We start from the raw sequence: 24,916 nt of genomic DNA, 5'->3' as shown, positions 1-24,916 counted from the left end.
TACATATTTTTATAACTTATTGAGACATTTACAAAATATTACTTACGCATTTTTTTTCTTTTTCTTGAATTATTAATTTTGAAAGTTTATGTCATGGGTATTAATTATTTCCGATGACTGCAAAAAGATTACTTAGTCAGATTTTATATATTATTATAATTTTAGAAAGAATCAATTTTGTATGTGCGCGCATGTACACGCGTGTATGTATATATAACGCGCGGTATGAGAGAGAAACTATCTTTCGACATATCTTTCATTATTGAAAATATATTTTTGTAATCTGCATTGAAATTATTTTTTTTTAATATTTTAGCTATTATTTTTTATATATAGTTATTATTTGATGAAATACGATAAATTTCGATTGAATTTTCTAATTAATGAAAAAATTTTATTTTATATATGAAACAAGAAATTATATAACAAAAAATCTGGCGATTTCGATGCTTGCAATATTGGATCGCCATATTTAATTCAATAAAATATGACAATATAAATATAAATTTTGAAAATGAATAATTCAATAACGACTTTAGAAAAATATATGCGTAAGCAATGTTTTGCATTTCAATAAAAATAAATTAGAAGAATATAATAAAGAATATACACTTTTATTTAAATTTTTAAATATGATTTTTATAAAACAATTCAAGATTATTCCAAAATTAAACACTTACTATTATATGCCATATAAATTTCATATGAAACATTTTTTTGTATTAATCATATTTTTCAAGATATTTTGCTGTTTACAGATAAACCGGACAGACTCTATATATGAAGAATACGAAGGAAGTGCACCATACTTGTATTATGCAGATCATTTCGCGATATGGACTATTCATTGCGAATCATTTTAGAGTTTATATGGTAAGTACGGACCCCAGTTACATACAAGCAATGTATTATTATTTTACATATCGAAAGGTCCACTAATAACATTTGTTTATCATTAATTGTTTATAGGAGCAGTTCTTCATATTGCATTAAGAACAGAACATACAGCAACTTGTTCTATAAAATATACGTATAATAATTAAGATGTTAGATAATTGTAAATTTAAAAACGAAAGCATGTTTCTTTGATTTTTTATAATACATCGAACTATATCATTTGAAATGTCTTATTTATTTTTAATAATTTAAAATAATAATAATATAATAAAAAAATATTTTCAATAAAAATTGATAAAAGTTAAAGTTAATTTTATTTATTTTTTTTTTATAGCTAATCGATATAACTTCTATTTTTTATAAAAAAAAAGATTTACATAGAAAAATTATTTTAGAAAATATTTCAAGTTTGTAAAAGATATTGTATGAAAAATAAAGAATACTTATCTATTCATACTTTCTTTGTCTTTTAAATTACATTACATTAAATTAAATGTACAAAATTCAAATTAAAATATCATACATACATATAAAATTCAAATTATATATTTTTAAATAAAAATATATAATTTTAATGATTTTCCATATAAATAATTTAATACTTCTACGTAATAAATAATAAATTGTTTTGATTAATGTATTAAAAATTATATAATTTCATTTAAAATTGAAAGTTTTTATATAAGTTAATATAAGTTATTTTTTTCTATGAAAAATTAATTATTTACGAAAAACTACAAAAAAATTATTTATAGCAGAATATGTATCTTAAAATCATTTAATTGTTACTTGAAAATTTTTTAAATTTTATTAAAAATAAGAAATATTCTAGATGACAAAAGGAAAAAGAAAACTAATAATTTTTATTTCTGAATAAACATTATTAAATTTATCATAATAATAATAAATTCTGTTTCATGAAAAGCACCTATTCTAATTATTTAAAAATAATATTTCTTATTCTCAAAAATTGAGAATCACATAAATGATTAATATAATATAAAATATAAATGAATATCAAAATTATAAAAGTAATAGCATAATTTCTCATAATCAATTCAGATTATATTCAAAGACAATCAAATACAATTGAATGAATTAAAAAAATCAATCATTAAATTATATTTTTCTTTTCTAAAAATTAAGCTCGTGAAAAAAACGTTACAAAGAAAAATAAATAACAAAGAATATGCTAGAAATTTATATATACATAAATCACAATAATTATATATTATAATTTTTTCAAGTACCAAATAATATACTAATCAATGAATAAATAGATCATGATGAAACATGATAATATTAAATATATAGACATCATAAGGAATGAAAAAAAATTACGAGTTTATTGATATTTTTTTGATTTTTACGATCAGATTTATACAAAGATTTTAATTAATGAAATAAAATGTTGTTGTCCTATATAATAATTTTTTCTTTTATTTTTTATTTGTTATTGAAATAATATCATTTATTTGAAATTTAGTATTATATTTAATACTTTATTTAAATTTAATTTTTTGAAGATTGAAACTTGTTCTGCTTTGTATTATATTTATTATTTATTATACATATTATACATATCTGATTGATTCTAATCTTGAATAATTTTTATATAAAATCCAATTCATTTAAAGAAATTATCCAGATATCAAAACTAAATCATTGAAAGAAATTATATCTCATAATCAAATCTTTGCAATGGATTTATCATTTTATTAACCTCATTGAAAATTTTATTGCTTTGCATAAATACATTCAAAAAAAAAAAGATCTTTCAATTTAATTTTTAATTTTTATTTCAATTATTTACAGATTGGAATTATTATTAAAAAATTTTGCACTTTAAATTTATTTTAAATAAACAATATTAGCTTCAATCCATTCGAGAATTTATGTAGTAATTTAAAATTGATTTATTATAAACGATTCTATTTCAAATGATCAAAAGAAAAATTCAAAAAGTTTTACGTTTATCATTGAATGAATTCACGAATTTCTAAAATTTTTATTAGTGAAGTTTAAAAGTTCAAACAATTTTTATAGTTCAATAATTCGAATAATTCAATATATTAATCCCAATTATTCAATGGTTAAAATAATTCAAAAGTTTTGATTTTTTCGAATTTTACAAACTCTTGCACTTTAAAATTATGTATAAAGCCCCTTCTATATTCATCTCGCGAAGTTATAGCTCCTTAGTAGGATATATAGAGGAACAATTTGTTTTTTATTTTATTAGATTCGATATGCAAAAGTGAGTAATGTTTTCTTAACTTAAGAAAAAGTTCTAGAAATAATAATCTGGGTATCCATAGAGTTTGCTATTCTCAAGAAAATGGTGATTCACGAGTATTTGTAGTCAATTTTCTTGAGTAAGAAGCTGATTGCTGTTAAAATTATCATAACTGAAAAATATCGTCTCAGATATTTATATAGATTCATTATATACATTCATATTCCAGCTATGCCGAAGTGTTTTTAAAGAATATTTAATTCCAAAGATTTTTTAAATTCTTTCCTTAAAAACGACACTGTCTTCACTTTATATTATCTTATTACATAATTTACATTTAATTAAGATGATGATTAATTTCTTCCTATCCTAATTCCTTAAAAAAAAAAGATTTTTGTAATTTATTTGTTAGGAATATTAATTTATAATATAGAAATATTTAAAAAAATCTTTTTTTTATATTATTTTTTAATTATAATGTTTTTTAATATTATTTTCTTTAAAAATTTATTAATATTGAAATTATTATATAATATTATATTTTAACATAATATATTTATGATTAATTTATAATAATTATAAATATAGTATATGTAGTATTAATTAATTAATGTTGATTAACTATTGATGAAATTATTTTAATCAGATTTCTGTATTATTGATTAAAAATATATTCTTGTAATTTAATATATAGTTTATTTATATATATATTATTTATATATAGTCTATATAGTTTATTTAGATTATTTTTTAATTATAATATTAAAATATTTGCTAATTTTTTATTGAAATGTCTACAGGATTTTAATATTGAATAAATTAGCGCATTTTCATAAGTCAATTCCATATGTTCAAATGATATTATTTGATACTATTTTGTTTGTATAATAATAATAATATAATAATAATAATAATAATTGTAAAATAATATTTTATCATTTATGATAATGTTTTAATATAATATACAATTGTTTTATATAATATTTTTAATAATAATTTGTTTTCTGCTGAATTGTGATTTGTTTTCTATTAATTAATTTATTTGTTTATTTTTAGAAATTATTGTTTTTTAACTTTAATGTAAGTTTTCCGAGTCAATTTAGTCCTACTTTGAAATAGTCTAACTTCAGTAATTTAATTTCGATTTTGAACTTTGAAAAGTTTAAGATAAAATGCTTAAACATAAATGCTTATAAATAATTTCTTAATTTGAGTAATCTCTGGAGTTCATATTAATTTGTTTAAAAGTTTTTGCTTATCTTGCATATTTTCTTCACTTCTATATTATTTCGAACTTTACTTTTTTTTTTGAATTAATTCTTTGATATGAGATTAATTCTAAATTAATTAATTTTTATTAGCCATTGATATAGTTTTCCATATAGTTGTGGAATATTCATCTGCATCTTCAATCTGTGAAAGCTTTTGTAAATATTTGATCTTTAATTTAATCTTTTTATATTTAGTATCAAATTTACCAAATTTATCGGTTTAATAATTATTAAGAACAAAACCAGAATTGATTTATGAAGCGACTTAGAATTGATTATGAAGCGATTTATGAAGACAGCTTAAATTTTATTCATAAATTCAATAGTTCAAATTCAACAGTTTAGGTTTTAGCAATAATTATAGTTCCTTAATATTTCTTCTTAAAATTTCTAGATCTTTAATAGCAGTTTAAGATATAAGATATAATAGCAATATAGTCATTTCACAAATCATATTTACACGCTAAATGTCTTGCAATGGATCACTATAGAAACAATCGCAAGTGTCTTGATTTCTATACGATGCGATGCGATCTTCCAAAAGTTCATCCTTCGAAACTAACCCTTAATGCTATTAGTTTTTCTAATCTTTCTTAGTTTGTATTTTCGCAGAAGATAATAATTAAAGGAAAAATCATTGAATAGTTTTTACAGACAGATAGAATTCAATAGATATAGAAATCAGAGTACAAATCAGAAGTAAGATAGAATTCCGTTAGTCATCAATCAATCATTGTCAATAATTACCTATTAGAATCAATAATTATTAATTTATTTAAAATTTACAATTGTATAATTTTACAACTGTAGATTCTTTAAGTAATAGTATTTAGTTCAGTTATTATAATCATGCAACATTCAAAATTTTATTAAGTTTTTAATTTTAACAATAATTTTTAATTTACTATCTCTATTATTAAGAATATTATTGTCATTTACTAGTTTTATTTATTTATATCTGTAAAGTTTGTTGGCATCTATTTATTATGTTGATTTATTACTTATCTTTAGAAATAGAAACATTTCTATTTCTGTTTCTTTTTTTTTTTTGAAGATTGTCATTGATTAATATATCACATTTTTTATTTAACATTATTATATTGTTACTGTATATAAATATTATGAATTTTTATATTAGTATAATATCTTCTCTTAAAATTCTCATTTTTGGATAATTGCAATTGTATTGGGAGATATTCTTTGGATAAAAATATAAAAGATTAATAGAGATATAAATTATTGTTGATGGAGAAGTATTATTGTTATTTAAATCTGATTTAGATGAATTTTGAATTTGGAGTATCTCGAATGATAAAAGATTTACTGAATGATTTTATGGATTTGTTGAGTGCATATGTAAATTGTTTAATATTGAAATTTACTTGATATTATTTGAATACTATAATTTACTCATATGCTGATTAATTGTTTTCTGCATTATATTAATCGAACAGATTTGACATTTTTATTTTGCTACATAATCTGATTTTGAAAAAAATACACTTATTAAATACTATTGAAAATAATCTGAATATTTTTATATTATATTATTGATTAATATAAAGAAAGATAATATATATGCGTTGCTAACAACAATTAATTACCTCGAAAATTGGCAAATAATTGTCACTTATTAATTACTTATAGAGATATTTAAATTTATATATGTAAAAATGCTCATATCTTATATATTTATGGGCGTCACCTCCATATAGATCTCATTGCTATTTCGATTTTATTTTATCTATTTCTCTTTTTGAATTATCATACGATGTGACGATAGTTCAGTATTATAAAACAAAGATATCGACATTTTTGTATTTCCTATTTTCCTATTTTCTTTATTAAATATATTCTTTCTTACTATATATTTTCTATTTTAAATCATTTCACAACTTATTCCCTAATAGTATTGTTTATGGAGAATGATTGGCAATCAATATGTAATATATAATAAAGTTTAGAAATAAATATCTTTTATTTTTTTTGTGGAAGATGTTGTTTTATTAAATATAAAAAATAAAAAAATGACAACTAATGACAGAAAAATGATAGATATTAAATATGACATTATATCATAATTCTTGTAATTTTCATCAAGAAATGTTTTATGTTTTATTTTCATATTAGCTAATTTGTTATAAATGAATAACTATGCTAAATTATGTGATAATATTAATTTATTTATGCTATATTTATGCCATATATTACAAATAAATGTAAACTAAGAAATGATGATTTTATATTTATTGTATGTCTTACTGTAAACATACAGAATTCAAATATTATGTTCATTACATATTATAGTATATTTATTACATTTAATTTATTTGTTTTTGTGTAAATAATTCGAAAACCGATCAAAGAAATGTTGCTTTTTAAAATAAAAATAGAGAATTTTATATATAAATATAATATTATATAAAATATTTTTCTTGGAATAAAACTTTGATTCCGGAAAATTTCATTTTTTTTTGTATAATGTGATAAATTTGAATAAATGAAATATAACAGTTTTTAATATTTTAATTTATGTTCCTTATTGTTCGAAAATTTTCGAAATTCGAAAATTTTGAAGCACTATATATCTAAATCGATTTCTCGAATTTTTTTTCTTATGTATTATTTTATCAATACATAACTGAATAATATATATTTTATATTTAAAAAAAACTTCAAACATAAATTTCTATTGATACTATTGTATATGTCGAATATTATCATTATAAATCTAATTACATATCTTAAATAGCATCAGAATATAATTTTTTTAAACAAATTAAAGTTTCTTATGAATCTGTTATACTTTTTTGATTTCATTCTGTTTTTTTATATTTTTATAGTATTTTGTAAAAATAATCTTCTATAATAAATGAAATTTAGTCAATTTATTAAATTTTAAAAATACAATAATTACTTGGACTCATAAATATGATTTATTACATAATTTAAATAAGAATTGATTTAAATATTAAAAATAATTATATAGAAAGACTATTATTTTTCAATGATTTTTGAAAAAATATATTTTTAATTTTTTTTTAATATATAATAAATACGAATTATAAAACTAATATCATTAGTAATATCATTTTTTCTAATTTCAATTATTTTAATTCTAATCATTCAAGGATTATTTTCTGAAAGATTCGAAAAAAAATTTGGAAAATTTAAATTTTTTAGTTTTTTTCAAAATAAATCTAAATATAGTAAAATATATTAAAGAAAGAAAATAAATTATTATAATAAATTATATTAAATATTATATATAATAAATAATATATATATTATATATATATATATATATATATATATAGTAAATATACAAATTTTAAAAAAATAAATTTTCTGAACATTCGAAATTTAAATTAATTTTAATCATTCTTATTTCCTTTTTTTTATAAAAATAATTAAAAATTTTTAAAATTTAAAAAAAGGAAAATATCTAAATATATTCATAACTTTTTGCAGGAGGAATTTAGTCAACGTAGACGTCTATCTACTCCAAGCGACAGTCCTAGTCCTCCTAGAACAACGAGACTTTTTAGATCTACAGGTACATTAACTAGAGAAGAGGAATCCTTTTGCGAATCAAATAACACTCTCACTAAAAAAAATCAAGGACAGGAAATTGAGAGAAAGGGTTGGTTTAAATCTCTGTCTAGGAAGAATAAGTCGAATATCAAAGTGAGTGACATGTTATCTTCTGTGTATAATATTTCATATATTCAATTATACAAATTTTGTACAATTTTATCAGAGTAACAAATATCAAAATAAAAATATTAAAAATATTATTGAATTATAAAAAAAAATAGTAATTTTAAAACAATAATTTTAATAATTTGAATATCAATATTAGAATTTCAATTTAAAAAAAAAATAAAAATGAAAAAGGTTAAAAATATTTATTTAATGTTACTTATTTAATTATATTCTAAGATATAACTATATTATATGCTTATAAAATGAAATACGTAAGTTTATAAAAAATAATAAAATATATTTGATAATTGATTTGAAATTCAAAATTTTACTTTAATTTATACATTTTTTTATAAATTAATTTATTATTATGAAAGATCATAAATGATATAATAAATAATATAACATAAATATAAAAATAAAATATAATATTTCTAATAATTCTATGTATATAATGATAAAATAATTTAATTTATAGCATCACTTGAATATTTATAATATCTTTAAGTTAAGAACAATCTAAAATAGTTTTCAAAACTAATTCTGTAATATATTTAATTTTTTTCAAAATTAAGATAATAATGTTTTAAACTGCGAATATATCTTTCAATTAAATTGAAATATATATAACACATAATATCACAGTAAATACTTTTACAATGATGCAAAATTTATATCAAAAATTAAAAAATTATAATTTTAGTCTTAACTTTTAAATTAATTAATTCTATAAAAAAATTTTTTTATTTTACTTTTATTTAGCTTTAAATATCAAAAGATTTAATATGCAAAAATTTGAAATTATAATTGAATTTTATAAAATATTTAGTTTCTGCGCTTTTCTATTTTTAATTGTCAATAAGTAATTTCAAATTGTCAATAATTATTTACAATTGTTATATTCATAGAACACTTTGGAAAATAAATTACTTAATAAATAAATAAAATAATACTAAAAAATAAAATAAATAAATATATAAAAAAAATAAATATATAAAAATGTTTATTAAAACTTATTTATTAAATTACAGGTAATGTAAATTTGCGTTAGTTGAAGACAGAAACAGAGTTCGACAATGATCAGATTCATTCTATTTTATCTTATTTAAACATAAATTTCAATTCATTATTTTTGATAAAATCAACCTTTTGAAGTCAATGTTCTATAAATGTGTATATTAATATATATACATATAAAGATAAAGATAAGATATAAAGATATTTAAAAAATATTTTAAGATTTATATATACATATTGAATAATCTCATAAAAAAATCTCAATAAACATAAATCGAATAAAATAAAATCGAAAATTTAATGATTTTCAAAATATAATTATATTTTGTTTTATATTAGCATTATAATTGATTTATTTCTAATTTCTCGATATTTATAAAAAATATTTCACATGTTTTTTTTCTATTTCTATACAATCTCGAATTATTTGACAAGTATGCTGTTTTCATTAAATTACTTATCGATGAAGAATTGACACAGTTCTATTACAAAATATATAAATTAAATAAAAATATTCTAAAAGCATTTATAAACTGAAAAATATTTAATACAATGTATAAAATTCAGTAATAAGTTAATCATAATGTTAACATAAAGTATAAAATAATTATATCTTAAAAAGAATTGCTACTTGCTATTGTTTTCTATTTAACATAATGTACTTTATATATGAATTTTTAATGATTTTTTTTTTGAATAAACAAAATTTATATAAATATACATATGTAGAATAATCTCATCAAATTTTCACAAATATCTCTGTTAATTTTGAGAGATATAAAAAAAATGTCATTGGCAAGAATTATTCAATGTGGAGAGCAATGATGGAACAAAAAATTTCTTTTACAAATAAAATAGAATTCTTCAAGGATCTTCAAAGATCATTTTTCCACTTTTTTAAATGATCATAGAGATTATACATTTTTTAATATGAATTAATTAGAGTTTGGAATTTAGACCAGTTTGAAATTTTTTATAAAAAAATATTAAACTATATATACTTAAAAATTATTAATTTAATTTAGATATTTTAATTTGAATTTTGTAAATTTGATCATAAGAAACAAGAAACATATAAAGTGATATTTACATATTCATTTCTTTATTTTTTATATAATAATTTAATTTAAAATATCAATTGTTTTGTTTTGAAAATTTATAAAGTTTTTGAATATTTACACTATATTTAAACTATTTTTTAAATATTTAAACTAAATTTTTTACTTTATCAATGATCGTTTCTTTACATCTTTTTCTAGCTCTTACATTCAAGATTTTTCTCACAATTATAATAATTAAACAAATATAATTTTCAATTATGTTTAAATTAATCTATTATGTTTAAATCTTATTAATTAGAACATTAATTTTCTCTTTGTTAATAATACATTTTCATTATTATTAGTAGAACTGATACATTGTTTTGTTAAAATATAAATTTATTGACAGCAATTCTTGTTTATTTATTTATTAATAAATATAGTTTTTTTATTAAATACTATAATTTATACTTTTTAATATTATAAACATTTTCATTTATTCATTTATTGAATTAATGAATATAGTATACTATTAATAAGGCTTGTTATAAACTTTATATCTTTCCACTATTCATGTGGTAATAAAAAAAAAATTTATTTTCAAAATTATGATAATAATTAAATTCAAAACTATTCAAATTAGATCTCTTTTCGTTAATAAAAATTATTCTTTATTATTTTTCTCAAAACTTATAATTTTTATAAAATTTTTTTTATTTTTTATAAAATTTTTTGCAAATTGTAGTTTATATTGCAAAAATGATTTTTTCTATAATTTTTTTTATAAATATGACGCAAACACGTTGAACATTTTTTTATATTATATTTTAAACTGAATTTTAACACATTCAACAATTTATCTACTTGTCATTATCAAATTCAAATTATTATTTTCTTTTTAAATTATATTTTATTCGTTAATATTAAATAATTAATAGATAATAATCATCTAAAAGTTTTCTTTTTGAAAATTTGCAGTTTTTCTATTTTTATTAAGAATTTTAGTAATCTTTGCTTATTAGAATAACATTCTTTGAATAATTTTAATATTATGTTTTTCTAATTTGTTTTTCATATCCTATTTTATTTAATTTTTCACTTCACATTGTTCAAAATTTTATTATTGAATGCCATGAAAATCTTGAATTATATATATAGAATACACATTATGTTATACATCTGTTGTATATTTTGAACGTTATACATTTTAAATATTTGAATATCGTGACAAAATATATATATATAATGATGGCTTTGACTAAAAAACTATTTTTTCGTAGATTAAATTGAGTTTAAAATATTTCAAATTCAAATCATATTTTAGTTTTGCGGAATGAAAAATGAAATATAAAATGAAATTACAAATCAACAATATCAATATTATATTTAATATTTATCATTAAAACTTTAGTTATTGTAATTTTATTATTGTAATTTAGGATAAAAATTTTTTTATATTTTATTTTCGTATCTCAGAAATCCGAAGAATCATATAAGTAAAAATTGGCTGTGTAATATGGTATGCATTGATCAAACTAAAATTTTTGCATGAAGAAAAAAAATGAAAAAAAAGAATGTAAAATTTTAATTTTTTATTATTTTCTTTATTAATTATTAGAGATATTAAAATTATTAGAGATATTAATAAAAAATTTTTGTAACATATAATACATTGAATTCTATACATATGTTATTTTACAATGTAAATCTTAACATAATGTGATTATTGTTTCTATAAATATATTGCAATAACGTTCAAAATATATAAAAACTAAAAAAAATCTATTTCTTTATGAATTATAATTACAAAAATATAAATGATGTTGATTAAATATTATTCATTGTAATTTTGATCACCAAGAATTGTTTTATATTTTGTTTTTATATCCTGAAAATTGGAAGAATAAATATATATATACATATATAAAGTTATTTTGTCATTATTTACTGGATAATTGATAATGATTATTACAATAGACAATTATATTATTAGAATAAACAGTATATAATATATATTTAATAATATTTTTAATCAATTGAATATATATTATTGAAAGAGTTAAAAGTTATATCAAGTATTTATAAATATTTAAAGTTAAAATCTTATATTTAAAAATTTCTTATCCTCTTATCTAAAATTTCAAATCAATATCTTTTGAAATAATATCTTATGTTAGTAATCTGTGAAGCTTAATATATATAATACTATATATAATACTATATAATACTATAATATAGTAATAAAATTGATTCATTATAAAATCCGTTATTAACAAAGTTGTATTTTAAATAATCAAGAGTAAATATGCCAATGAAACTTTATCATATTTATCACTATATGAATTTACAAAATTAAGTTAATAATTCAATATCAAGATATTTTCTTAGTCCGAATGTTTAATGATTCAAAAGTTTAAAATGTTTTGCTAGTTTGAATAATTCAATAGATCAAGATATTTTCTCAGTTTCTTTAATAGTTAAAGATTAAAAATGTTCCGATTTTTTTCGAATTTTACAAATACTTATGCTCTTTAAAATGCCTTCATTCATTGTAAGATCATGGTCCTCGGTATATGCAACAATAAGCGGCCAATGATATTGTAAATCAATTTCTTAGTTGTGCGAGACCTCGATCTAAGGAAAGTTTTTAAAATTAAATTGAAAGATTATGTCTATAGAGTTCGCTATTTCCAGGAAAATTACACATTAATCCACAAATGCAATAATTTTTTTAATTGATATTGATTTGAGATTGCCATGGAAAATATCGTTTTAAGTCCTAAAACTATATTAACACCTTATAAAGTATTTTTAAAAAATATACAATTCCAAGAGTCTTCTAAACTTTTTTCTCAAAAACTATTCTTACATGATATCAAAATTATTCTTTATACCAATTATTCAGTGTTTTAATACTTTAAATTTTAAATTCCTAATTTTTAACAAAAATAAATATAATAATTTTATATATACACAATTTACATTTATTTATATTATGTTTATATTTATATATATAAATATATATATTTATATTATATTATATATTATAATATTATATTATTTATATATTATTTATTATATATCTTCAATTTTCGATTCTATTTAGATTCTATTATTTGTAAATTATTTCGTTTACAAAGATAATATTTTCACAGATCTATTTATTAATTTATAAATGTAATATATATCATATAATATATAAATTTATTATTTAAATTTTTCAATTATCAAGAAAAATTATTATATTCAATCTATTAAATATTTTAATATCTATAATTAATATCTATATATATATAAATATTTAATATCTATAATTTTTTATCTATAATTAAGAACTCTTAAATTAAAACATTAAAAAAAAATACAATTTTTATTAAATAATCAAAAAAATACAAATTTCTATTAAATAATCAATGAATTTAATTCTTTTCTAATTCTTAAAATTTTTAAAGTTAAATTTATATTTTTACGAAATATATCCAATAATTATTGAATGAATTTAATAAATTAAAATAAGTAGAATATTCATTAACTAACAAATCATTACAGAACAAAATAACATAATGATAACAAAATGATATAAATTATTAGTTTACTTAACTAAATTTGTGCTTTGTGATTTAATTTAATTGCAATATTAAATACCCATTAAAAGATTATTTATGTTTAACTATCATCCACAAAATATTATTTGTTAAAATAAACACCCACTTCGATCTATTTTGATTGCCTTGATCAGTTACAACTGGACTGTAAATCCTATTTGAAATGATCACGTGAATCTCATCATAAATGATAATCTGTTAAAGATAAATCGATAGATTAGGTAACAAGAGAATATTGTGACTCGTAAAAATGTTATAAATGAAAATAAGTGCAAAAAAACAATTTTTTTTATTCGAAAAAAAGAATCATTCGTTTTCAATTTCATTTTTAATTTATTATTTTATGTATTTTTACTTTATTATTATTTTATGTACTATAAAAAATTATTATTAAAGTATTCTTTATATATTTCTTTTTTCAATAAAATATATTTAAGATTTTATTATTGCTTATTTTACTTTTTAGACAGTGGATAAGAAACCTAGAATACCAGAAAGTGAAATTTTAACTACTGGAACTGATGAAGAAGCCTCGTCCGTACCTGAACGAATTTCTATGCAAAAGAATTTACGTTTCTTTGGGGATACCGATCAGGAATCAATTTCATCTAATAGAGATCGCAGGTGATATATTTTTTTTCTATTATATTTAGAGGATATCAAAATAGTAATAATTAAAGATTTTAAAAATTAAGAAAATTAATATTTAAAAAAAAAACATTAAAATTAGAAAAGTGTTAGCTCCAATCTATTTCTGTTATGGGGTAATAAATTAATTATTACGGAATCCGCTGTTGTCAAGTTCGAATCACTAAATCAAAAGCAAAGTATATATGCCAATGATTTCCATTGTCACTAAAATTTGAAATTCAAAGAGTTCATTTCTGATTCTTATTGTTGTGATAGTTCTTGCATTCCGATGTAATTCTGATATTCTTGTAATTCCAGTTTATAATTCTGCCCTTCTTGAAATTCTCGCAAGCTTTTAAGAATTCTCTCCCAGATTGGTATTATGAAACCTCCATGTGAGTTTGCAAATCTTCAGTAGGAGTATGCAAGTATCCAATAATGCTGAGGACTAATCGCCTAATTAAGAGGCATCTCAGACCTTAGAAAGCTCCTTAGAAGAAATCCGAAGGCTATATCATTACAAGTCCATTATTTTTCCAAAAAATTGTTCTGCATATGTTAGCATTTTTCCTCGGGTAGAATGCTGTTGAAAATGGCATGACTATAAAAGTCATGTCACAGGTAACACAATCTATATTGACACTCCGAATTGTTTCTAAATGTGCAAAGCAAATAGTTAATAATAAGTTTCTCTTAAAAATGATATTGTCCTTGCAGCATTATTCTAAGCTATTTGTGCATGTGTATTTAACCATCTATTTAATGTCTGAACAAAAACTATGAATGAAATATTAATTATTTTTTTTTTCACTTTACATTTTATTTATATTTTATAGAAACAAACGTGATGATCATGCCTGTTCAAGACGTGATGTTATAAATTCTAGCCGTTACAATTTGGGTATTCTATCAACATCTCGGAAACCATCGAGACTTACTGAAAGTGCATTGTCTTCCGGTGAAAGTACAACAGGAGATAGCAGTCAACAAAGTCAGAATTCTCAGAGATCACAGAGATCTGTTGTATATCTTCATGCTGCTACGGGTAATTAACAACTTTCACATATTATAATAAATTTAATGCATTTATAAATTAAATTATAAATTTAATGTATAATATATATAGTAATATATAATATATATATATATATATATATATATATATATATATATATATATATATATATATATATAAATATATATAATATAAATATATATATTTTTTTCAATTTTATATATATATATAATAGTATATATGTAATAGCTATATATATGATGATACATTTGATGATACATGATGGTGCATTGATTGCCCAAAGCAATTAATTAATTCGTTTTATATTTTATTATTATTTTTTATGAATTCAATTAAATATTATATCTTCAAAATTATTGAGTTGATTAACATAAATTTTTTTCTCAGCAGCCGATAATAATTACCATTTTGATAAATTATTTTTCTTCTAATATCGAATCAATTTGAATAATCATAGTAATTGTATTATGTTTAAACTTAGTTGAGATATTATTAATTAATAGTATATTATTAATATACTATTGAAATATTTTAAATCCATCACAATAAGAAAATATATTTGATAAGTTCATTTTTTATTATTATTATCATTTTAATATTATTATATTAATGTGCAAAATTATTATTATTATATTATTGTTATTATCAGCTATCTCCATCGATTTACATTAATAAAGAATAAAAGCATGCTTATATATGCTTATATATTGATACACGATCATGTAGCAAAAATTTTATGCAGTAGTAACGTTTTTGCAAATATCTTGAAAATTAAAATCAATTATAAGGACAGTTATAAAAAAATTATTCAGAATATTGATTTCTACAATATATCTAAAAACTAATCAAAATCAGTGAGGAAATTTCTTTTCTAAATAATTCTTTAAATGGATGCATAAAGAATATCATAGAAACATGTTTTTTTTTATTATATAATTTCATATTATATTATATATTATATATTTTATAATTTTTTAATGTATTAATTAATTAGCTTATCATTTTCTATAAAAAAAATTATTAAATGATTATATTGAAAAATCATTAATTTACATAGAAAATTTAGAAATTTGTAAATTTGATATATGAAAGAAAAGGAAAGCATAATATATATCATTTTATTCTTTATTTTTCATACAATATGCTATTACATTAATAATAAATTTTAGTTTTAATTTTAATTTTAGTTTTTAATTTTAACGATATTTCTTAAACTTGTTAAAATTATAATTTTTTGGCATAACAAGGAGTTTAATACATTTTAGAATAAAAATGAGCTGCATTATATTAATTATTAAATTATATTAATAATTATATTCCATTTAAAAATTAAAATTAAAATCTTCATATGACATATAAATGTTTATTTACAAAAAAATTAAATATTGCGTGATCAATCATTTTATATCAAATAAAATTTTATAATTTATATTTTATAAGAAAAATTATATAAAAAGAAAATTAATAGTAAAATTATAAAATTTAACTTCAAATAATTTTAATTAAAAATTAGATTAGAAATTAGTTTTTTCTTTTTATTTTATATTTTTTTTATGTAATCAATATTTATTGTCACTATTATATTTCATTAATTTTTTTTAAATAATTTTTTAAAAATCTTTTCATTAATGTTCAAATAATGTTTCATAAAATTAATATATTTTTAAAATATATTTGGAGAATAGATTTCAGAGATCAAAATAAATTTGATGTGCAAAACTAACTTATTTGTTATATTTTGTAGAATTGACAATTCATATTTCATAAATATATTAACATTCTATCTACTAAAAATATATAAATAATTTTATTTAATTAAATATAAAAACTATTCTAATTAATTAATTATTCATTTGAATAAATATATTCATTCTTTAATTATATTTTATTTAGTGGGTGAAATACCTGGTCCTAATGAGAGACGTAGAGCAGCAAGCAGAGAAGAATTAAATCGACCACTTCAATCGCACACGAGAACAGTATCAAGAAGTGTCAGCGTTCTCGCACCTTGGAAACCTAGACATTATAGAGAATCTTTCGAAATAAATTATGATCAACAATTGCATCCAAAATCTTTAGCGACAATGAGACGTAGACAAAAAAGTCGTGAAACACTAAATCGTCGGGGAAAAGATACACGACGAAGTAAAGATAATCTCTCAAAAACTGGTAAAAAATAAGCATATAAATATAGTATGAAATATGGATAGAAAATTACAAAAAATTAGAAAATTAAAATATAAATTATTTTTAATATTCATATATTAATATATAATTTTAATAAATATAAAATAATTTTTATTAAAGTAAAAATAAATTTCTTTTTTTTATAAAATTTTACAAAAAATATAAAGAAATAAAAAATAAAAATACATTTTATTTGTGAAAGGTATTTTTATAAATATACCTTTTAAAATAAATAAGTAAAATAAATAAATAAAAAAAATAAAATAAATAAAAAATTTAAGGAATAATAATTTTAGAGAAATAAACAAAATAAACATAAATATTAATAAATAAAAATGCGGTGACATTTATTTTTTAATTATAAATAAATTAATTTTGCATTATATGAATTTTACATAAAATATTTTTATCTTGGTTCCACTTTATCTAGTATAAAATTAAATTATTGATTTAATAAATAAATAAATTTTTATTAAAGCTTCAAATAAAAATTGAAAAAAAAACTTTACAATTTTCTTTATGATCCAACAAATTACAATTTTTCCAAAATTTTTTTACATGTTATGTGATAAATATTTTTAAGTTTTCAAATAATTAAAATCATTTATTTTAATTTTAAAAAAGTTAAGTGTTTTAAAAAATGTATTAATATTTTTGAAGTTATTATATATTTTCTAAACATCTTATGTATGTTAGCTTACGAATTAAACAAATTTTTTTATTTACATTATTATAATGAGAAATTATAATAATGAATTAATATTTAATATTTTATTACAGGTACGATCAATCGTAGTACTCTAAAATCAAAAGACAAGCAAAATGTGGATAGAACTGTTTCCACGGAATCGTTGGCCATCAAATCACGGAGCGTTAACTCGAAACCAGAACTGAGTAGATCTACATCGGTTCCACGTGATCCGAATAAGAGTGCTGGTTGGTTCAAGTTGAAAAGCAAAAAATCCCGAACTTGAAGGGAAGGCCATTGATTAATGCTAGTCTTGAATTTTATAAATAATTTATAATCATAGTGATTAAGTGATTAACAATAATATGATCAATTTATTATCAAATCATGAATGAGAATATTAATTGAACAAGTTATTTTATTTACTATTTTTTCTAATGTGATCTTCTAATAAAATCGACACCTCAGTGCATAAAAATCGTTTTATAAATAAATAATTCTTATTAACTGGATAAGAGATATTTACAATTTTTTATTATTTTAATATATAATTATTATAAACAATTAATAGTATAAATTTAATTATAATTTAATAATATAATTATAATTATAATTTAATAATGTTAAATCATGAATTGCATTGTATATTATTGTATTTTTTATAAACGAATTATGAAGCCAAATGCGAATTTGAATAAAATGCGAAATTATTTAAATATATTTAAATATATAACATACATTATTAAAAATATTATCTTTTAGTTGTTTTATTGATTAATAAACTATTCTTTTAATATATGGGAAATAAATGAATTTAAAATGGCAATAGAAGAAGGTTAATGAAAAACAATAACTAAAAGATATAAATATAAAATATTTTTATTTCATCTTCGAAGAATTTTTTTTCTAGTTTTCTTCTACAATGGAGCCTTCTCTCTACCAAATTTAACAAATTAAATTTATTGTGTAAGATGAGAATGCATGCGAAAACAATATTGTTATTTTTTTTAAAAAAAACATTTATTTAATAAATAATTAATTTAATTTACAACTTTTCTACATAACAAAGATATATTATAAGTATATTCATAATAAATTATGAATGTAAAGTGTGTGGTTTCTAAAAACGGAAGAAATTAATTTCACCGTGAATCAGAGTGCCATTTCCGTTTTTTTAAGCATGTATATACATTATTTCGAATAAAATCAAAATTTCTAACATACAAAATATATTATATAAATAATTTTATAAGACAATAGTATAAAAATATAAAAAAAAAAGAATATTTGTTAATATTACAATGATTATTATGATAAAATTGTATAAGAAAATACAAATAAAATATAATAGAAATACAAATAAATAAAATATAAATTAATTACATGTATAATTTTTGAAAGTTTATTGTGCATAAGTTAATCAATCTTATATTAATTGTAAATATTTGTAATAATAATCATTATTTCTAACTATATTTTTTATTTGCTTTATTATGTTTCCACATAATATTTTTTGTTGATTATTATTAAGCTAGGTAATTTCTTCAATTAATTTTAAATATTTATTGTCAACATTGAAAAAATTGAAAAAAAAAACTAGAAAATTTTATCTATTTTACTTTATCAGGCAATTATTTTATTATATATTTTATTATATATATATTAATAACATAAATTTGATAATTTTTCCAAATCTTTAATTCTTATTGGTGCTATTTATTTTTTCGTATACATGAAAAAATATAATCCATATGTAAATATCATAAACATTGACAATGTATGTTTCATATAATTTTATATATATATAATATAATTTTTTAATTTTCTATAAATACATGAAAAAAAAAAAGTTGAATGCCGAAGAAATGAAGTCTTAAAATGAATTATATTTTGTAACACAATTAGTTGTAAATAAATAAATATAATACCAAATATTTTTACTATACAGAAAATATTACTTATAAACATAATTGATAATATTTGATAATTATAATCTGCTAAATAATTAATAATTAAAAAAATATTATTTTTCATTTAAATGACGTACTATAATTAAATTACATACATATATATTATATAATATAATATAAATTTTAATTTATATACTCTTGAATTTCAAAATAAAAAAAATTCCTCAAAAAATTTTAATTATTACAACGAGGAACAAAAGTCTTCATACACTATTTTATAAGGAAATTTTAATTTCAAAAGTTTAATAAGTATAAATTTTAATGAAAATTTTTATATATATGTAAAAGATAATGTATTATATATATAATGTATTATATAAAACAATTGTTATATATAAAACAATTAATCTTTTTAAAAGGAAATTAATTTTCAAAATTTCATCGTTTCATATTTTAAATAAAATTTTATTTTGAAATTTTTTTATAATGAACTAATAGGAACATTAAATTCTGAATATTTTGTAATTTAAAATTTTATTTCACTTTATACCATTCCATAGTTGTTTAAAAAATGAAAAAAATGAAAAAAGCATCAATTTAAGCATCAATTTTATTTTATTCAAATGATATTTCATTAAAAAAAAATTGCTCCATATATAATTTATAATCTATATATTCAATATTTATTAAAATTAAAATTTTTGAATTAAATAAACTTTTTTGTAAAGTATATGAAATCTTTTATCTCCTACTATATTATAATATTCTAAAATAAAATGCTAAATAAAATTAGAATTGTTCAATATTATGTATTTTATCCCAACAGCAAAGGATTGTTCCAATCAAAATTAATATCATTCCAATGTATGTATCTGAAAATTAAAGTAAAGTTTTATATGAATATTAATAAATTGCAAATAGCATATCAAATTATATATTAACTTTTATGTATCTTTTCTTCACCCAAAATTGAACCAGTCATTGCAGTTATCATAAAAGTAAGCGAATTAGTGACTGGAATTGCTAATGATATATCTGTTTTACTCAAAGTTAAAAAATATAATATAGAACCACTTTGGTTAATAATAAATGGTACCATATACTAATAATAAAAATAATTAATAAGATTAATAATTTACATACTTAAAATGTACTTAAAATATAAAAAAAATCATTATTATCATTAAATCATTATTAGCAAACCTTTAAATTTGTAATAAGAAAAGCAAATTCATCAAAAAATTTACCAAATTTAGAAAATGATTTCACATTTTCTAAACCTTTAGCTCCTTTCTTAATAAATGGATTGGTTATACCCCATATAAATGCCACAACAATAAGAAATATGATGGAATCTATAAAATAAATAAAAATAAATTTAAAAAAAAATAAATTTAATGATCTTTCTATATTCTTAATTTACAAATAATTTATAAATAATTTATAAATAAAGTTAATTTAACTTTAATATTTTTTACCTAAAGATATTAACATTTTGGTTAAATTTTACTTTGAAACGTTAAATATATTTAAAAAATTATTAAATATTTAATATTTTTATTTAACTCTAAAAGGAAATAATAAATTTTGGAGAAATTATAAAAAAGTAAAACAAAATTACAATTTGTATAAAATCAATCTAATATAAAATCACATTATTAAAATTTAATATAAATAAAAGAACTAACTAAAAATTTTAAAGTTTATTATAAACTTTCTGTGTGAAAAAATATACACAATATAAAACTGAACTAATTTTTTAAAAACATAATATAGACACGTATATAATCACTTTTATAGAGATAAGACTTAGTTTCTATAGTATTACGATATGAATTTGGCATCGATATATTATCGAATAATATCGAAAAGTTTAACGCGGAATTTTTAAACCAATTATACAAATATAAAGATAAAACATTCGCTGTAAATGATCGTAAACAGAAAAAAAATCGAAATCTAAAAGACTTTTCATTTCGATTATAAATTTCTAAAATTATTTATGTCAAATCAAATAATTAGATAATGTGTCAAGGATGATTCTCATTTGAAAATTTATTGAAAAAGAATCGAGCTATATTTAGTATTAATAAGATTAATATAAAATTCACATGTAACAATTCTGGCCAATTTTTTAAGTAAATAATATAAATGACAAAAACAATTAAAATTTAATATATAAAAAATTTTCTATTGAAGACTTCAAACTTAATTATCATAATAAAATAAAAATTTAATAAACTATATACAATCTTTAACAAAGAAGATTTACACGATAAAGCAAAATTATCGATAAAATTAAGAATAGAAATAAAATAAGGAATTCCATAGGAATATATTTTATATTTAGAAGATTATTTAGAAGATTTTAAGCTAAATGAGTGTTCATTCAAAAAAAAAAAGAGTTTAATCTATAATTATCATATATATATATATATATATATATATATTATAATCATATTTCATTTAATGAGATTTTGATATTTAGTAATATAAAAAATAAAAATAAAAATAATAAAAAGTAAAATAAAAATTATTAACACATACGAAATCTAAGCATTTTTATATCTCTCTTATATCTCAAAATAATATTTTGAATGAAATATCAAAGCATTAAATAATATTGTTAACTGAAAAATAAAATTTTATTTTATTATAATTAAAATACATAAAAAATAAAATCGAAAAATATATTTTCAACAATTATTCCATTATTTTTTACTATATATAGAAAAATGTGACAAGTTTAGTTGGATTTATGTACATAAAATTGAGCTTAATGAGAAAGACTGCTTAATATAAAATAGAAACAAAAAGCAAAGGCGGTATAAGTTAAATATGTATTTTTTTAGTTTCAAAATTACACAGAAATACACTAACTAATCACAAAAATATTCGGAAATTAATGTATACTTAATTTTAACGATTTATATCTTATTATAGAAAAATGAATAAATGAATAGAATAAATGAATTAAAAATTATTTTATTTGATAAAGTATTTATTGTATTTTATAAATGTAACTTATTTATATATATTATTATATTATAACTTATATTATAACTTATAAATTGATATAATAAAATTAAAAAATGAAATATAAAAAACTATTTATTATTAAAAAATAAAATATAAATATTAAAAAATAAAAAAACTATTTTTCATATTACAAAATTATTTGAATATTTGAAAAATTTATAAAATAATTAAAATAGCAAGTATATAATTTTTATTAAAAATTAAGTATTTATATTATTTAATATTTTTTAATTTTATAACATATTTTAAACAGTTTGAGTTATTAAAAATTATTTTTTATTAATAATATATCCTTATTTTATTCTTCATTATATTTAATATTTTTTTTATTTTTGTTTTAAATAAATTTATTTTTTTTTTTATTATATATTATTGTTTTTTATGCATTTTATAGTTCAATTGCTTACATAAGGATGTTCAACTATATAATATTTGTTAATTCAATTTATAACTTATATTTGCAATATAAATACTTATACAAAAATAAAAATGGAATTTTTTTTTAATACTCAAACAGTAAATCAGCAAATTTTATATTTTCTGGAATCTTATATGTAATATTATAAGAGTTATTAAGTATGATTTTTTAATAAAATATATAAGATGTTTATAAAAATATGAGATATCTTTAGTTAATTTTATATAGATATTATATATATTTATATAAACATATGTCCAATACGATTTAATTAATAAATTATAAATATTTTAAATTTATTTTAGATAAAGTAAGATAATAAAAACATAAGATAACTAAGCGTTATTGTACCTATTATCATATTGCAATGTGACCTACATAGTAGAATCTTTCAATGAAAGTATATATATTAATATTCTTTTATACAAATTATTCTGAATCATTCTGATTATTTCTGAATTTTCTGAAATCAATGTAATATATAATTATTATTAATTTTAATTTGTAAATACAAAATAATAATTTATCAATTATTAATTTGTAAATATAATATACATATTATGTAATTCCTTATTTAACAAAAACTTATTTTAAATAATTTTCAGTAAATTCTAAAATACTGATTATATATCATTTTATTTAAATAGCTGAATCATTGTATAAATATTTTTAAATCTAGATGAATCAATTAAATCTATTATATGACATTCAATCTACTTATTTGTCGAAATCCATAGAAATAAATCATATTTCCAAAATTTCAGATTAGAAAGATTGAATGTATTTTTCTACACACAAATCTATTTATTCTTACATGTACAGAAAATCATTTGAAATGATTTCAATTCAGATTAATGCATCAATTGAAAATCTGTTTTTATTTCATTTGAACAATGTTTTTTATTATAAAATAAAATAAATAAAAAGAATAAATGTATTTGCGAATCTTAAATAAAGCGGATTAAAATTATTCCAATTATTCCAATTATTGAAAATTATTAGCCATTCTAAATGTTATAGAATATTATATATCGATTTTACTTATGTGGATTCATCAATAATACAATGATTAAATCGTTATAATAACTTTTTAATTATACGAATCTTTCTTTGAAATTAATTAGATATTTATGCTTATTTTTAAACGAGTATCAATATAAAATTAAATATATCATCGAATAAATTTCAATGTATATGGTCTCTTCTGATTTCTATTAAACAAAAAAATATTAGTAAT

The 24,916-nt window shown here is 17.9% G+C and overlaps 2 protein-coding genes across 11 annotated transcripts in view; one reads left to right on the top strand and one right to left on the bottom strand.

The window, feature by feature from the left end:
* Positions 1 to 19,787, top strand: part of LOC107995581 (uncharacterized) — a 345,727-nt gene extending 325,940 nt beyond the window's left edge. For 5 of the 9 annotated variants that reach the window (XM_062075876.1, XM_062075878.1, XM_062075879.1 and 2 more), the window contains 5 exons: positions 7,876 to 8,091; positions 14,238 to 14,395; positions 15,238 to 15,446; positions 17,331 to 17,606; positions 18,405 to 19,787. In XM_062075876.1, coding sequence (XP_061931860.1) covers positions 7,876 to 8,091; positions 14,238 to 14,395; positions 15,238 to 15,446; positions 17,331 to 17,606; positions 18,405 to 18,598 — 1,053 coding nt within the window. In that variant the 3' untranslated portion in view covers positions 18,599 to 19,787. Of the gene's footprint in view, positions 1 to 7,875; positions 8,092 to 14,237; positions 14,396 to 14,719; positions 14,803 to 15,237; positions 15,447 to 17,330; positions 17,607 to 18,404 lie in introns of those variants that run through there. The other 4 variants (XM_062075883.1, XM_062075882.1, XM_062075881.1 and 1 more) reach the window with 4 other exon arrangements.
* Positions 19,788 to 20,818: 1,031 nt separating this feature from the next.
* Positions 20,819 to 22,056, bottom strand: LOC107995582 (transmembrane protein 234 homolog). 2 transcript variants are annotated; one of them, XM_062075886.1, is made up of 5 exons: positions 21,911 to 22,047; positions 21,701 to 21,789; positions 21,426 to 21,577; positions 21,165 to 21,324; positions 20,819 to 21,094 (listed from the first exon to the last, which is right to left on the bottom strand). In XM_062075886.1, exons 2-5 carry the CDS (start codon positions 21,714 to 21,716, stop codon positions 21,012 to 21,014), a joined length of 411 nt encoding a protein of 136 aa, XP_061931870.1. In that variant the 5' UTR covers positions 21,717 to 21,789; positions 21,911 to 22,047; the 3' UTR covers positions 20,819 to 21,011. The 2 variants fall into 2 exon arrangements, with proteins under 2 accessions (XP_061931870.1, XP_016908675.1); XM_017053186.3 differs by having other exon boundaries at positions 21,701 to 22,056.
* Positions 22,057 to 24,916: the final 2,860 nt, after the last annotated feature.

This window comes from Apis cerana, linkage group LG6, assembly GCF_029169275.1.
Source record: "Apis cerana isolate GH-2021 linkage group LG6, AcerK_1.0, whole genome shotgun sequence".
Classification (NCBI taxonomy): Eukaryota; Metazoa; Arthropoda; class Insecta; order Hymenoptera; family Apidae; genus Apis; species Apis cerana.
The sequence above is the reverse complement of the archived record's forward strand: the minus strand, read 5'-3'. Positions and strand labels throughout refer to the sequence as shown.

Coding starts and splice junctions, on each gene's coding strand:
- LOC107995582 (XM_017053186.3), bottom strand. Junction 21,325..21,425: donor TTCTTATTACAAATTTAAAG/GTTTGCTAATAA, acceptor TTTTATTATTAG/TATATGGTACCATTTATTAT. Junction 21,095..21,164: donor TGAAGAAAAGATACATAAAA/GTTAATATATAA, acceptor TTTAATTTTCAG/ATACATACATTGGAATGATA.